The sequence below is a fragment of the Neopsephotus bourkii genome, unplaced genomic scaffold, assembly GCF_033783945.1.
Source record: "Neopsephotus bourkii isolate Nb327-2 ecotype Australia unplaced genomic scaffold, CSIRO-AGI_Nbou_v1 NB_690, whole genome shotgun sequence".
NCBI classification, from domain to species: domain Eukaryota; kingdom Metazoa; phylum Chordata; class Aves; order Psittaciformes; family Psittacidae; genus Neopsephotus; species Neopsephotus bourkii.
Genome location: NW_026901189.1, coordinates 2528669 through 2544550, shown reverse-complemented (window position 1 = coordinate 2544550; position 15882 = coordinate 2528669). Strand labels below are relative to the sequence as shown.

Genomic DNA, 15882 nt, shown 5'->3' with positions numbered 1-15882 from the left:
TACTTCAGAGACTCAGTACTAGATGGTATAATTTTATGTCACAGGAGTTGTTATTCCCAAGCTGATAATGAGCCTCCCATTTCCACAGACCTTTTTCAAGGACATGGGTACTCCTAGTTGCTTATTTTTCCTTGTACACTTCCTCTTTGCTTGCTTGTGCTGCAGACTTGTACTTACAAAAGAGCAGAGAAGATTTAGAAAACAAGGCATAGAATCATAGAATAGTTAGGGTTGGAAAGGACCTTAAGGTCATCAAGTTCCAACCCCCCTGCTATGGGCAGGGACACCTTGCTCTAAACCATATCACCTAAGGCCTCATCCAAGCTGGCCTTCAACACTGCTAGGGATGGAGCATTCACAGCCTTCTTGGGCAACTTGTTCCAGTGCCTCACCACCCTAACAGGAAAGAAAAGGAAGGAGGAGAGCAAGAAAATTCGTAAGATTTGAATCTATTTCAGTTCAATGTTCTGTCTAGTACTCATTTATCTGCATCTCACAAATCACCAGTGGAGCTTGTAGTAGTTGGAATATTTCTGTCAACATGAGAGGCTGAGAAACTGAATTACTTTCTAAAAACGAATGAAGTAGAATCATAGAATCATAGAATACTTAAGGTTGGAAAGGACCTTAAGATCATCTAGCTCCAACCCCCCCTGCCATGGGCAGGGACACCTCACACTAAACCATCTCACCCAAGGCTTCGTCCACCGTGGCCTTGAACACTGCCAGGGATGGAGCATCCACTGCCAGGGATGGAGCATCCACAGCATCCCTGGGCAACCCATTCCAGTGCCTCACCAGCCTAACAGGAAAGGATTTCCTCCTTATATCCAATCTAAACTTCCTCTGTTTAAGTTTTAACTCCTTACCCCTTGTCCTGTCACTACAGTCCCTAATGAGGAGTCCCTCCCCAGCATCCCTATAGGCCCCCTTCAGATACTGGAAGGCTGCTATGAGGTCTCCACACAGCCTTCTCTTCTCCAGTCTGAACAGCCCCAACTTCCTCAGCCTGTCTTCATATGGGAGGTGCTCCAGTCCCCTGATCATCCTCGTGGCCCTCCTCTGGACTTGTTCCAACAGTTCCATGTCCTTTTTATGTTGAGGACACCTGAACTGCACACAATACTCCTAGTGAGGTCTCACAAGAGCAGAGTAGAGGGGCAGGATCACCTCCTTTGACCTGCTGGTCACGCTCCTTTTGATGCAGCCCAGGATACGGTTGGCTTTCTGGGCTGTGAGCACACACTGAACTTATATTAGTTTTCTAATCGACCAGCACCCCCAAGTCCTTCTCCACAGGGCTGCTCTGAATCTCTTCTTTGCCAAGCCTGTATCTGTGCCTGGGATTGCTCCTACCAAGGGGTAGGGCCTTGCACTTGGCATGGTTCAACTTCATAAGGTTGGCATCAGCCCACCTCACAAGCGTGTCAAGGTCCCTCTGGATGGCATTCCTTCCCTCCAGCGTATCAACCGAACCACACAGCTTGGTGTCATCGGCAAACTTGCTGAGGGCGGGCGCACTCAATCCCACTGTCCAGTGACGAAGATGTTAAACAAGACCAGTCCCAACACCAATGCCTGAGGGACACCACTCATTACTGGTCTCCAGCTGGACATTGAGCCATTGACCACAACTCTTTGTGTGCAGCCATCCAGCCAGTTCTTTATCCACTGAGTGGTCCATCCATCAAATTGATGTCTCCAATTTAGAGACAAGGATGTCATGTGGGGCAGTGTCGAATGCTTTGCACAAGTCCAGGTAGATGACATCAACTGCTTTACTGCTCTCCATCAGTTCTGTAGCCCCATCATAGAAGGCCACCAAACTGGTCAGGCAGGATTTCCCCTTAGTGAATCCATGCTGACTGTCACCAAGCACCTTGTTTTTTTTATGTGCCTTAGCATGGCTTCCAGGAGAGTCTGCTCCAAGATTTTGCCAGGCACAGAGGTGAGAGTGACTGGTCTGTAATTCCCCAGGTCATCCGTTTTCCCCTTCTTGAAAATGGGGGTTATGTTTCCTTTTTTCCTGTCATCAGGAACTTCACCTGACTGCCGTGATTTTTCGAATATGATGGCCAACGGCTTAGCAACTTCATTTGCCAGCTCCTTCAGGACCTGCAGATGGATTCCATCAGGTCCCATGGACTTGTGCATGTTCAGGTTCTTAAGATGGCCTCGAACCAGTTCCTCTCCTACAGTGGGCCCAAGGTCTTCATTCTCACAGTCCCTGCATCTGCCTTCCAAGACTTGGGTGGTGCAGTCAGAGCCTTTGCCAGTGAAGACCAAGGCAAAGAAGTCATTCAGAACCTCAGCCTTCTCCAAATCCTATGTAGCTAGTTCTCCCGAGAGCTTCCAGAGGGGGCCTACATTCTCCCTAGTCTGTTTTTTATTTGCTACGTACCTATAGAATCCCTTCCTGTTATCCTTAACATCCCTAGCCAAGTTTAATTCTAACTGGGCCTTAGCTTTCCTAACCTGGTCCCTAGCTTCCCAGACAACATCCCTGTACTCTTCCCAGGCCTTTCCTTGCTTCCACCTATTATAAGCCTCTTTTTTCCCTTGAATTTTCTTCAGCAACTGGTTATGCATCCAAGGAGGTCTCCTGGCCCTCCTGCTGCACTTCCTTCTAGTTGAGATGCAACACTCCTGAGCTTGCAGAAGGTGATCCTTGAATATCAACCAAGAGTCTTGGGCCCCCCTGCCCTCTAGGGCTTAATCCCATGGAACCTTACTAAGCAGGTTCCTGAAGAGGCCAAAGTCTGCTCTTTTGAAGTCCAGGGCAGTGAGCTTGCTGTACGCACTTCTCACTGTCCTGAGGATCTCAAATTTGACCATCTCATGATCGCTGCATCCAGCGCTGCCCTGGATCGTTACATTTCCAATGAACCCTTCCCTGTTGGTGAGCACAAGCTCAAGCTTGGCACCTCTCCTTGTCAGCTCCTCTATTACTTGCAGGAGGAAGTTGTCTTCCACACAGTCAAGGAACCTACTGGATTGCTTGTGCCAGGCCGTACCATGTTTCTCTTTGGTCAGAAAGGATTTTGCTTCATAGAATGTTTAATCCCCAGCACTTCCCACGTACTGAATTAATAAGAAAAGATAACCTGCATCATTCAGGAAATTCTTCTGGAGAGATGCTCGTTTGTTTTTTTTTTTCCCCCCCCCCCCCCCGGCGGTGAGGAGGTGACAAATTATCAGAAATGTGTTCCTGATGAACTTAAATCAGGAAGTTGATATTTTGTTTGTTTGTTTGTTGTTGATTTGGGGTTTTTTTAAATTATCAATGAATTTTCTGTTTCCAGTAGGATTTGGCAAAGTTACTTCGTTACTTTGCTCTTAGATAATTGCACGGAATTAACTTAGAAACCAGGCCGGTTTTAGACCCAAGGGGAGAAATTTATATAAACTAATACTTTGTGAGCATGTTTATGATGTTGAAACCTGCTAATTTCAGAAGGTTGGATGAGAGTAGCATCCTGCAGGATGTGTTTTGTCTTATTGCTCTCAAAGTTCTCTAAAAGCACAAAATCTGTTTTAAAATGTCCATAGTAGTATTTCAGAATACTTATTGGTATTGCATGCACGTAGAATATCAGTACTTTGAGAACTACTGAGATGCTTATTTAAGGTAACAATTTTTCATTAATATACGTATGTATAATAAGTATGTATTTTAAAAATGTAAGTATGTATGTTTCCTCAGTTGTAGGTTGTAGCTATGCTGCTTATTTTAGGGAGGACTAATATAGAAAGATTGGATTTGTATTTCATTACATTGCCTATATGTTTTTGCTTTGTTTTCCTTATGGTCATAATGGTTCTTTTTCCTAGGAAAATTATTTTGGAGAAGATGACATGTACACTGATTTTGAAGAAGTTATTTCGAGCCCTGTTTTGTCACTGTCAACGTCTTCGAGCTCTGGATGGACAGCTGTTGGAGTTGAGAATGACAAAAAAGAAAATGAAAGTTCAGTCAAACCAGTTCACCCACTTACTTTACGCCCGTGGGATATCACTGTGCTTGTGAATCTGTACAAAGTACATGGGCGACTACCAGTGGTAAGTACTTTAGAATATTAAAATAATTTCCTTCATGGTTTGGTGTTGTTTTGTTTTGTTTTTTTTTCTTCCTCTTCCTCTAGTTTTATAATCCAGAGTTAAATTTAACTCCCTGGAACATGAAGTTAGGGTGGTGCCTACCACAGCGTGTGTATACTTTCTACTAAAACTGTGGCTATCTGAATCAATTTGAGATATAACTTATTTTGCTTTTCTGGGAGGCAGAACTGGATAACTTTTAACATGATTTTTATTCAGTAAACTTGATTGGTATGATATTTTTGATGGACCATTATGATTAATCTGCAAATTAGCAAGACTGTCTCCTAATGGTGCATTCTGCTCTGTGCACCTGCATTCTGAGGAATCCCTGGGAGTAAGAACCCAGATAAAATAAGTTGGGTTTGCCCAAATGGGTTTGAATTGCTGGTTATGAAATTGTTGGAAGGCTTTTGAAGTTGCACATGCTTCTTTTGAAGTATCCACTTGGAGGAGAATTAGTATGCTTCCTGCTCACAGGTTTGCTTCTAATCTTAAAATTTCAGCCATGTTGTGAGTTTTCAGTTTCTGCAAATGATGTTTTTAATTTTTATTTTAGCATTGCAGTCCAGATGGTCCTGAGTGCCCTACAGCTTTCTTGGAAAGGTTGTGTTTTGAGATGAAGAAAGGATTTAGGGAAACAATGCTTCAACTTGTGCTATCTCCAGTGAATTTGTTTCTGAATGACAACTATCAGGTAGTAAGTTGGTTTTACGTGTTTGAGTGTGTGTGTTTCTCTGTTATGGAAGTTGACATGATCTTAAAATTGTCTTTGTTTATGCACATATTAGTTTCATTAAAAGCAATGATACTTACTGTGCCTTACAGACCATATTGTTTTCAATTGCTGTGTCCTGAAATACATTGCTGCTGATGGCCTATATGAAATCATTTTATGCACCTTACAGTGTCTGAAAACTGGAATACTGTATGTGGATGAAGATATATGTCACCCTATTTTTTTTTACTCTTGTGTCAGTAAGCTAATGAAAGATTTGGTTCATGCTTGCTTAGTCTTTCCAAATTTGTGCCACAAGCACAGAATACCTTTAGTATATAACCAGTGACTGTAGACTAACAGATAAAGGAATCAGAAGCAATGAACTTCCTTGATGGCAAAAAGTTATATGACAGAGATTAGAAACAATTTCTTGTTGTGAGGTGAGAGAGAGTGATCAGGTATTGGAACAGACTGTCCAGGGAAGTGGTGGAGTCAGTGTCCATGAAGTGTTCACAAACGGTATAGAGGAGGCCCTTAGTGACATGATTTAGTGATGGACTTGGCAGTGCTGGGGAATGGTTGGACTTGATGATCTTAAAGGTCTTTTCCAACCTGCTTGATTCTGCGATCTTAGGAAGTTCGACATTAGCCCTTATGTTTTTGAGATGTTATTCTGTCGACTTTTGATTAGTAAAGAGGAAATTCTAAGTGAGAATGTAGAATTTACACATCTTGGGTTTTGTTGCAATGCTGCAGTTGTCTTCAGCAGCAGTCTGAAGAAAGTGATGGTGTGATGTCACAGGAATTGCAGATGCATAATCTATATGGGTTTAATAGAGTTGGCTTTTGAGATAGCTGCAGAAATTGGATGTACTGAGAGCAAGGTGGCAGAGAAAAGTCTGTTTTCTTCATAGCTTTTGTCAAGAGCTAAGGATCTGGATTGTAGGGCTTGTTTTTCAACTAAATGAAGTTATTGGAAGGTGCAGTTGACACTGATGACAGTTACAGGTTGAACATACAAACCTTTATATGATGAAAAACTGCATTTTCTAAATTTCCAGTTACGTTGGAACTGGATCTGCTGGGTACAGATCTGCTGGAAGTTTTTTGTATTTTTTGGTTTGTTTCTTTATGCTATGAGGTATCCAAGCATTTGAATAGCTGCTTATTTAAGAATACAGTTTGTTTTGGGCACTGAATGAGACCCTTAAATGTTTTTCAAAACTGTAACTTAATTATTATATTGCAGTCAATATGTATAAAGAAGCAGAAATGAGGTTGCAGGCAAAACTTTTTTTTTAATTATTATTTGATTTCCCAGTCATGACTTATTGCATGATTTTTCTTCAGTATTCTTGCAGTTCAGACTTAGTAACACTGTGGTTATATATCTTGCCTTAGGTTTTATATGCTCTGTTTGGTTGGATTTATTTTGATTCAGACAAATAAGACTTCTGCCTTGAAACTTCTTTTGGTGGAAATAATAAAAATGCAGAGCATGTTTTTAAAAATACTGTGAAGAAAGTTTTGATCAGTTATGTGTGTTACTGCTGCCTAGTGTTTGACTGGTATTAATTCTTTCCATTTAGTGTTGGAAACACTATTATTTTGTGTTTTAATAAATTCACCCTTTACTCACAGTACGTATCTCAAAAATGCTGTTTGCTATTTCCCAATTCAATCTTAAAGTGGGAATCTTACAGTAGTAATACATAGAGAACAGGAACGGTTGCTCTGCCTAGTTGGGCAAGTACCATTGCTTTATGCTTCCCATTTATGTTGATGTGAAATAGCTTCTGAACTGAGACATAGGTCACTGGTGATATCAAAAGAATGGGGTATTGTTTTTACTTAATTAAGCAACTCCTGAGGGTTTGCTGACAGTGAAAACCAAACCAGGCAAGATAACAAGTTGGAAAAACTGAATGAAAGAGTTTAGCTGTTTACTTCCTGGCTTTAATTCACAGCTTAGCTCCATGCAGTCACAAACTTCTGGTGTATGTCTGTGCTTGTGTATGTATCTTTTCATTTATTTCTCTGGCTGTTGGAGTAATATTCTTTTGAAAAGTATTACAATCATGTTCTTTTTATTTTTATATAGTGTGTCAACTTTCTGATAGTAGCAAACTTTCATAAGTCATGGTTTTTATGCTTTTGATCACTTCCATTGTTAAGCATGTTTTTCAATTCATTTGTTATATTTTATTGCTGTAATATTTAACAGATGGTGTCTAGATGTCACTGTGGATTTCACTAAGTGGAGGTTGTTTATGATGGCTGCTAAAAATTTAAACAAACTTAGGTTAGGTAAACTTCTCTTGCAACAAATCCTAAGATTTGCATAAATGTTGTTGTGTGGGTAATGCTGAGAAGTCTTGAGGCTGTCCAGCGTCCAGAAGTCAATAGGATTTAAGAGGTGAAGGTGAATGTGTAATCAGCTATCTGTGGTTACACAGTTTTTGCACTTTGTATTGATGTGTTCTTTGTAAATCTTAACTTAAACTTCCTTGTCTTTAACAGCGACCTGCAGTGGATGAAGTTCTTCGGGAGGGCCATATCAGCCTGTCAGGTCTGCAGTTGCGTGCTCATGCGATGTTTTCAGCAGAAGGTCTGCCTCTTGGAAGTGATACTTTAGAATATGCGTGGCTTATAGATGTACAGGCTGGAAGTCTCACAGCCAAAGTTACAGCACCACAGGTACCACTAGAAGCTATTCAATTCAATATATTACCTTTCTTCTTTCTTGCAAAACTGGGGTAGCACTGATTTTTGGAAAGCACATGATCTCAGCTGAATTTGAATGCATTTCTGCCTTATGTAGCCTTAATTTTATAGTTTGAAAATTAATAATTTCTATAAATGGATAGAAGATGGCCAAAGAGCTTAATCTGATATTCACCGTCAATCTAGGTGTAACAGTGGCTAGTGTTATATAAGAATTTGAAAGGGTGATGTAACTGGTCAAATCAGTAGTGAACACTTGTCGCTGCATGTAGACAGGTGTGCTACATCTTTGTATGTTAATGTACTTTACTCCTGATTAGAAAGGCAACCACAGTATCTACAGACACTTTTAAGCAGGTTTAATGTGTAAATAGAGAAGGTGTTTTGAGATGCCTTCAGCCATAAACTAGGTAACCTGGTGAAGAGGACAAAGTAAAATCCGTTCAAAAGTTTTAAGTAAGAGATGACTTAGTTGTCTGTGACGTTCTCTCAGGTTACTTTTATCTTGTAATGATGACTTCTGGAGATGTAGGTTTGTTACCCCTGCTGGGTAACTCTCTGGGAAGGACACATTCAGTTTTGATTGCAATCTGAAAGGCAATTTGATATCCCTCAGCTGTAAGGTTCTTGGATATATGTAGGCATTTGCATGAAGGGATGCTGCCAGCAATAAGGATATCAAGTTGAGCATCTGGTGAGAATTTACTTTGCAGATAAAGTTCTGCCTTTCTATAGAAAGCTATGGACAAAGCACATTTTAAAGAAGGAGTTAAATGAGATCATTTGTGGGAGTATAGTATGGGCGTGTCTCAGGAGAGTAGGTGGTAGCTCAGTCATGCTGCTCACTGCAGAAATTCAGTTGTTTTCTTTCACAGTATTGGATTTTCTTAGGTCAGACTTAGCACTAGTTCCTTTTAGTTTTGCCATTTATGTTACTTTTATTTTTCTAGATGTAATAAAGTACACAATAGGCAGATCAGTTTGATCTATTTGTGGTGCAGGCTGCCAAATCTTTAAAAAATATTGCTTTGTCAGTGTATTCTGAGACATGAGAAAAGTACACAAATTTTGTTTAGTAGTTACTCTTTGGTTTATTTGTTCCACACATCTTCTACATTGTCATATTCCTCTAGAAACTGGAGTTATTTTCTGGGATTAAACATGTATTTTGTTATGAGACTTCTGCAGCAAATAAAACCAAAGAAAGGCATACAAGTAATTTCAGTAAATCTAAAGAATAGACTCCAGATACATTTTTATGCTACATATAGACTTCTGTGGCAGTATTTCCCAAAATGCTACCACTGATTTAAATAAGCTATAGTATTTACTCCGCTGCTCTATGCTTCAAAATCAAACCTACTTGATTCAAAGTACTCTAAGGTTAGAGAACATTTTTAAATGCTTAATGCAACTTAAAGCTTTTCTTCCGCTACAAAGGCATTCTCAGTTGTGTGCTTCATACAGGATTTTTTTTTGTTGCTAGCACTGCTGTGGAGCAGAACTTGAATTTGCTGTTTCAGGGTCATTGGCTTTTTTCCCTCCAATACTGTTGATGTATTGCAAGAATCTGTGAAGGGAGAACACCAAAGGGAGGAGGAGAGGTTTTGTGCTCTCAGTCACAGCTATATTAAATTCTATTTAAATTGCTGATGATTTTAAGTGCCCTTTCCTTTGGCTAGCCAAAGAAAACCCATTTCTCTCTCCCAATAGAGGCAGACAGTCATGAATCATTTCCTTTATGAATGAGCCAACTATATAAGACTTAATTCAACAGTAGTCTAATGACTAGGTCTAGGGAGATTCAGCAGTGTTCTTTTAGACAGTTTCCTCATGTGCTCTCTAAATGTAACTTTGTTAATTATGTACAAGGAAGTTTGGCATTTAATTTGTGGTATAGAATATTTCCAAGTATTTTTTAAGGTAAATTAAGGGGAGCTCTGTCTTTACAATGAAGTTCTTAGTTGACTGTAATAGCAAAGCTTTCTTGTTACATTAAGGAATAATTAGGAAATTGTTTTATGTCGCAGTGTTTTCCATGAAAAACTACAGACTTGCATGTTGTGGCCCAGACACAAATAAAAATTAGTCTTGAGTAACAGGAAATAGACTGTGTATAGGCAAGGTAATGCAGCCAGAATGTTATGGTGGAGTCTTTTATTTGTTTTTATTCCTGCTCCCAACATTTGGTAATGTTCATTGAGTCCTCTGTGGAATACTGAAAGTTCATTTTGTGTACTTACTATTGGACAATGTGTTGTTATTTGTGCACAGCTTACATGTCTCCTGGAATGGGGGCAGACCTTTGTCTTTCACGTGGTGTGCCGGGAGTTTGAACTGGAAAGGCCAAAATCTGTAATAATGTGCCAGCATGGAATTGATCGTCGGTTTTGTGACTCTAAGGTAACCTTTCACCTGTCTTAATTGCTTGCTCTGTTTGCACAGGTTCATAGAATAGTAGAATGTTTCGTACTGGAAGGGACCAACCCAGGACATGGTTGGTTTCTGGGCTGCAGGTGCACATTGCTGGGTCATGCTGAGCTTCTCATGGACCAGTACATCCAAGTCTTTCTGTTCAGGGCTTCTTTTAATCCAGTCTCAGCCCAGTCTGTATCTGTGCATAAAAACTGTTCTTTGGAACAGTTTAGAAATCCAGCCTTAAGGTTCTAAAGAAACATGGAGTATATAGTAAGATTGGATGTTCCCTTTGTGAAATCTTATCTAATCATGTTTTAGAAAGAAAAGTGATTCTCTGGATTTTCCCAAGGAGATGCACAGTGTTTTCGTGTTCTATGATTTACTTTGAAAAATGGTATTCATAGAAGTGATGCCTAGTGTTTTACCTTACTGTGACAGGTACAAACCAAAAGGCATACTCCAGTGTTCTTTAAGAAGAAAAGGCCATACTTCCCCTTGTGCTCTTAGCATATTTCTGTGGTAATTTTTCAACACATATTCTCTGTTGATAAAAACTTTCTTTGGTGGAAGACTTAGGCAGACAACTTACAGTTCCATACACTACCTTTTATTTTTTTTTTTTCCTTTTCCTTCAGATGAACTGTGTCCCTGGGCCATGCCTGACATCTGATGACTTAAAGTACACTATGACACGCTTAGCCATGGATGGAGCAGATCTGTATGTGGTAGAACACGGCTGTGCCACCAATATAAAGGTAAAAATAATTTATCTTAACATCAATTAAAATATTTCTTTGTCAATAGAGTTCTTTGTATTTTTTTAATAGAATAGTTATCTGAATTTATTGCTTGCTTACACGCAATGGACTAAACAAATCTGTTGAAACTTCAGATGATAAAAAGTTGGCTTGAACTGGGCCAGGAGTAGGTCAGTTTGGCTTTTGCTTGGTAATTCCATTAATGATTTTGGCAAATGGTAAGGAGGAGTGGATGCCTGCCAAAATAAGAGTGGAAGCTGCAGGACTGGTGTAAAAAATGTGAGAAAACACTAGGCAGTATAAATGTCAGTGTCTGTACTTGAGAGCTTATAAGAACCTGTGCTGTGAGTTAGTAACCCAGCAACTGGAAATGATTGATAGGGATTTTGTACAAGTTGATGCTTGATAGCTCCCAACCTTCTTATGTGATACAGCTGTTTGAATTAAGATACATCTTTAGTAGAGATGGGAGAAGTATTAGGGGCACTGCCTAACTGAATCTAGAATACTGCATTCTGTATCCTCTGTTCAAAACACAATAAGCAGAGAGGAGCTGATATTCTCTCTGATATCCTATCATACAAAAGAAAATTTGAATAATTTACTCAATGTAGCAAAATGTAAGTTGAGACAATTGAGTTATGGTAACAACAGAAAAATGCTATGGTGGTACAGGAGACTAGTAGTTGTGCTGTCCATTAATAAGTTTGGCTGCAAAATGTAGCTTTAACATGTAAGGTTTTGGGGACAGCTTCACATTATGAGCAAGAATCTAACAGGCAGGGCTATGCCGCCTTTTATTAGTGTACAGCAGTGTTGGGGAAGATAAATACTGTATGGGCAGTTGGGTTATTTGTACAGTGACCAGTTTCCACAAGTAGGCGCAGGAATAAAGCAACAACTTTTGGTTTATCTTTGGAGAGGGTTGGCTCCAGCCAGTACTTTAATAGGTGAGATGCAGGCTCCTGTTTGGTTCACCAAAACTACTTGAGTTAATGCCAATACAAGAAATAGAGTGTTATTGCCTAGGGACTACTACAACACAATTCATGTGGATCTTGGTTAAGATTTAGAATGTGGAATTTCTTGAGTTTTGCAGTGTTTTACATGGCAGTCTCACAGAGGTATTTATTAATTGTAGTGTTAATATGGCTTTTTTTATTCGAAGTATGTAATCAGTGTTTTAGTCTAAGGAAATATAATGATACAAACCATATAAACTCAAGATATCTGATTTTGAAAGTTTCCAATTTATTGGTTTTTAGATGGCAGTGAAGACTTTAATGATGGTTTAATTTTTTTAAGCATTCATTACAGCACCTGTCCAAAGTTGAGCTTTCTTTTTTGATCACTTTACAAAAGGAGACTCCTAAATAGAGTTTTTCGTAATTCAAAACTGGCTAAAGCTGATTTTTAAGCTTGCTGCCTTTTGTGTGTGTGCATATGCTTGCATATAAACCTGGTTCTCTGGGGTTTTTTTGAGAGAACAGTTTACTGAGATCTTCCTGGAATGTAGCAGGTGGTGTGTTAACTGGTTTGAGGCTACCCTTTCTCTGTTTCACTCATGGCTGATCAGAGTTCATGTTTTAAATCACATTTTCAGATGGGTGCTATACGTATTGCAAACTGCAACCTCCACAACCAGTCTGTTGGAGCAGGTGTAAGTGCTGCTGTTCAAGATTTTCAACTGAGACAGTATGTTGAGCAGGTGAACAATTGCAGAACTGGTCTTCAGCCGATATTAAGAAGGGCATATTGGCTGGAAGCTGGCTCTGTCAACTTGGGGCTTATCACTGCTGACATGGCTTTGGCTGCAGATCATCCTACTAAACATGAAGTGCAGAGACATTTCTTAGAAACACATGATAACCGAACTAAGAGGTAAGAGAAGATGATCAGGGAGAGGTGGGAATAATCAAATTTGTCTTTTGTCCTGAGGCTGCACTGAAAACAGGCTTAAAGAGTTCTAAGCAAGCTGATGAGCAGCTGTGAGCAAGATGCCTGGTGTGACTATGATTTGTGTGTCTCCCAAAGAGCAGTTGCCTCTGGCATAAGTAACATTACACCAGTTTGGAGTGTGTTTGCAGTGCTTGCATCTGCGGAGAGAAAGCATGTGTTATGGCAGGTGGACATAATCTCTGCCTGAGCATGGTTGCCTGAGAATTGCGTATACATTTGTGATTTGCTCCTTTGTGAAGCTGCTGCTTCATTTTGTGTCTGACATCTGTGTTTCAGATACAAATCTTACTCATTTCATGCTAGGTGAAACAGGAGTTCACGTAGAAGAGAGGGATATTTTTTTAATCTTGTTGTCACTGAATTTATATGTACTAAGGGTGACATGGTCATGTTTTCATTTTCTGTTCTTCTGTGTTTGTACAGGTTGTGGTTTTTGTGGCCCGATGATAATTTGAGGAACAAGAGAAGCAAGAACAAGTGTGGCTGTCTTGGTGGTTGTCGATTCTTTGGTGGCACATTAACAGGACTAGATTTTTTCAGACTTGAGGAACTGACACCTTCAAGCAGCTCTGCTTTCTCAAGTACAAGTGCAGAATCTGATATGTTTTATGGACAGTCTTTACTGCAGCCAGGAGAATGGATCATTACAAAGGAGATTCCTAAAATTTTAGATGGTGAGAATGCATCGTACTGTAATTTTACTTGATTTTGCCTAGAAGCTATTTTCTTAACTGCACGTTAGTGTTTACAGTCTTTCTAGTTCTGGTTAATGACTAGTACTTGTGCTATTGTGTAAGAAGAACTTGTGTAGTGGTATGGGCCTTTCTAAGAGCAGACAGTCACTTTCATATATGGAACTTTTATATTAACATGTGACTGCTTTCTGAGTTAGAAGTTTTTAAGTTGCATCTGTTCTACTTAAATATAAAGCAGTCTACCAAGACAATCTGATGTTTTGCTGATATTATTTTATTCAGTTTTGTTAGTACAGCATGCTAGAATGTGTATGCATTTCAAAACTAGGGCTTTTATTTAACACAGATTTTTATTTCAGTGGGCAGGGAAGAGACAATTGCAGTTGTGTTGCCAGATGTTCAATTTTTCTGTTTCTGGTCCTAGGTAAAGCAAATGGTGTAAAAAGAAAAGATTGGGATTGCAGATCTATGGGTATAGAAACAGAAAGAAAAGTACAACATCTGAGCCTACAAGTACCACTGCGCTCCCATAGCTCCTCGTCGTCTTCAGAGGAAACAAGCAGTTCTAGTGCTGCACTCCCCTTGCTTGCAGGTGAGAAGGACAGCCCATCATCAACTACTGAGGATCATTTGGGACAGAAGGAGTTCTTGTCTGGTGCAAAAAGGGAAGATGGTCATGGAAGGTTAGTACTCTTTGTCTAGGTGGAAGTATAATTTGACTCTTCAACATGTTATGACAGAAAAAAACCTTACATTCAGCAATTTATAAAGTGTTGGCTATTTTCTAATGGTACTACTAAAATGCATTTCCTAGTTTGAATACAAATTTAAATCCCTAATGGGGCTGGTTACCTCATCTGGGTAGAAAATTCAGTATGTGAAACAACAGTACTTTCCATTAATGTTCATTTTTACTTCCTCTCTATGTAGAAAAGTGGACTAACAAGTGGCAGAATGTAGTCTGAAATCAGCATTAATGAAATAATTGCTCTGTTAATAGAAAGCCAGTAGAATCACTGAAGCGTTTGACAGCTGCTATAATGCAAACAAGTGAATCATTAATAAGAAAATAAGCAAATGAACCTTTAAATTTTGTTTCCAGTGTTGCTGTTGAGGGTGCAGGGGGCAGCCCTGCATCCCCTGGCACCCAGGAAAAACCTGTGGGTCAGTCTCCCCTGAGATCTCCACTCAAACGGCAAGCGTCCGTGTGCTCCACACGGCTTGGGAGCACCAAAAGCCTCACAGCAGCCTTCTATGGAGACAAGCAGCCTGTTCCTGTTGGTGTGCAGTTCAGCAGTGATGTGTCTCGCAGTGATGAGAATGTCTTGGACTCCCCAAAGCAAAGGAGGAGCTTTGGTTCTTTTCCATATACTCCATCTGCAGATTCAAATTCATTTCATCAGTATCGCTCAATGGATTCCAGTATGTCAATGGCTGATAGTGAAGCTTATTTTTCTGCAGCAGAAGAGTTTGAGCCAGTAAGTAGTGATGAAGGTCCAGGTACCTACCCAGGGAGGAAGAAGAGAAAAAAGCAAGCTCAGAAAATTGAATATAGTAGAGGGTCTATTTATCACAGTGTGGAAGGGCCCTTAACGAGCACAGTCCATGGAGAAATTAGTCAAGATGTTAAAACATTGCCAATTAAGACTCATCCTTCACAGGCTTCATTTGTTTCGGCTCTGGGAGGAGAAGATGAGCATGTTGAGAACATATATGTCATGGAATCTGAGAAGACTGTGGAGCGTGAGCAAATAACTTCCCAGCAGCCTGTAATGGCATGTTACCAAAATTACCTTACACAGTATCAGGTGATCAACTGGTCAGTAAAGCATCCAACTAACAAAAGAACCTCAAAATCCTCATTACATCGCCCTTTAGACCTTGACACGCCAACAAGTGAAGAAAGTTCATCCTCTTTTGAGCAACTTTCTGTCCCGTCTTTTAAGGTATGGAAGGTGGAGGAAAAAGGAGTAGGGAAAGGAATAAGAATTTGATACCACTTAAAACTGATTAGCACACCAGATGTGTAAATAAAGCTATAAGAAGTTTGGAACTTCTTTGCTTTTAGTTAAGGAATACCTTGGATTTCTAACTTCATATCATGGGGCTATGTGGCGGGGAAGTTGTGGAACAGAAAAGATGGAGTTAGAATTCTGTTGATATGTTTCTGAATTATCATTATTGTACTTAAAAATACTGCCTGTTGAGTGATATGCAGCTGAAGGATTATTTGAATTTTGTTTAAAATTTGTGTTACACACAACTTCAGTAGCAGTGCACTTAATACCAATAAGTATAATCTAGGCAGTAAATGCTTTATTTCAAAATAAAACTGAAGCTCAAATTAAAAAAAAAAGATTGTAAATGTTTGGGCTTTTCATTTTTTGTTTTCCTCATGTGATGTGAGCATACATTCTTAAGGAAGCTGAAATGAAGTACATGAAAAATAATGGGAATTATATAATACATGAAAAAATATATACATGAAATATATATAATACGAGGAAAA

The 15882-nt window shown here is 39.6% G+C and overlaps 2 protein-coding genes across 6 annotated transcripts in view; one reads left to right on the top strand and one right to left on the bottom strand.

Annotated features, from left to right (window-relative positions):
* Window positions 1-15882, bottom strand: part of TRPC3 (transient receptor potential cation channel subfamily C member 3) — a 288551-nt gene that overhangs the window by 113458 nt on the left and 159211 nt on the right. The window lies entirely within an intron of this gene.
* Window positions 1-15882, top strand: part of BLTP1 (bridge-like lipid transfer protein family member 1) — a 114697-nt gene that overhangs the window by 35786 nt on the left and 63029 nt on the right. For 3 of the 5 annotated variants that reach the window (XM_061353648.1, XM_061353645.1, XM_061353650.1), the window contains exons 20-28: window positions 3832-4059; window positions 4658-4798; window positions 7340-7516; window positions 9818-9946; window positions 10597-10716; window positions 12323-12600; window positions 13102-13352; window positions 13798-14056; window positions 14476-15319. In XM_061353648.1, coding sequence (XP_061209632.1) covers window positions 3832-4059; window positions 4658-4798; window positions 7340-7516; window positions 9818-9946; window positions 10597-10716; window positions 12323-12600; window positions 13102-13352; window positions 13798-14056; window positions 14476-15319 — 2427 coding nt within the window. The remainder of the gene's footprint in view (window positions 1-3831; window positions 4060-4657; window positions 4799-7339; window positions 7517-9817; window positions 9947-10596; window positions 10717-12322; window positions 12601-13101; window positions 13353-13797; window positions 14057-14475; window positions 15320-15882) is intronic. The other 2 variants (XM_061353647.1, XM_061353649.1) reach the window with 1 other exon arrangement.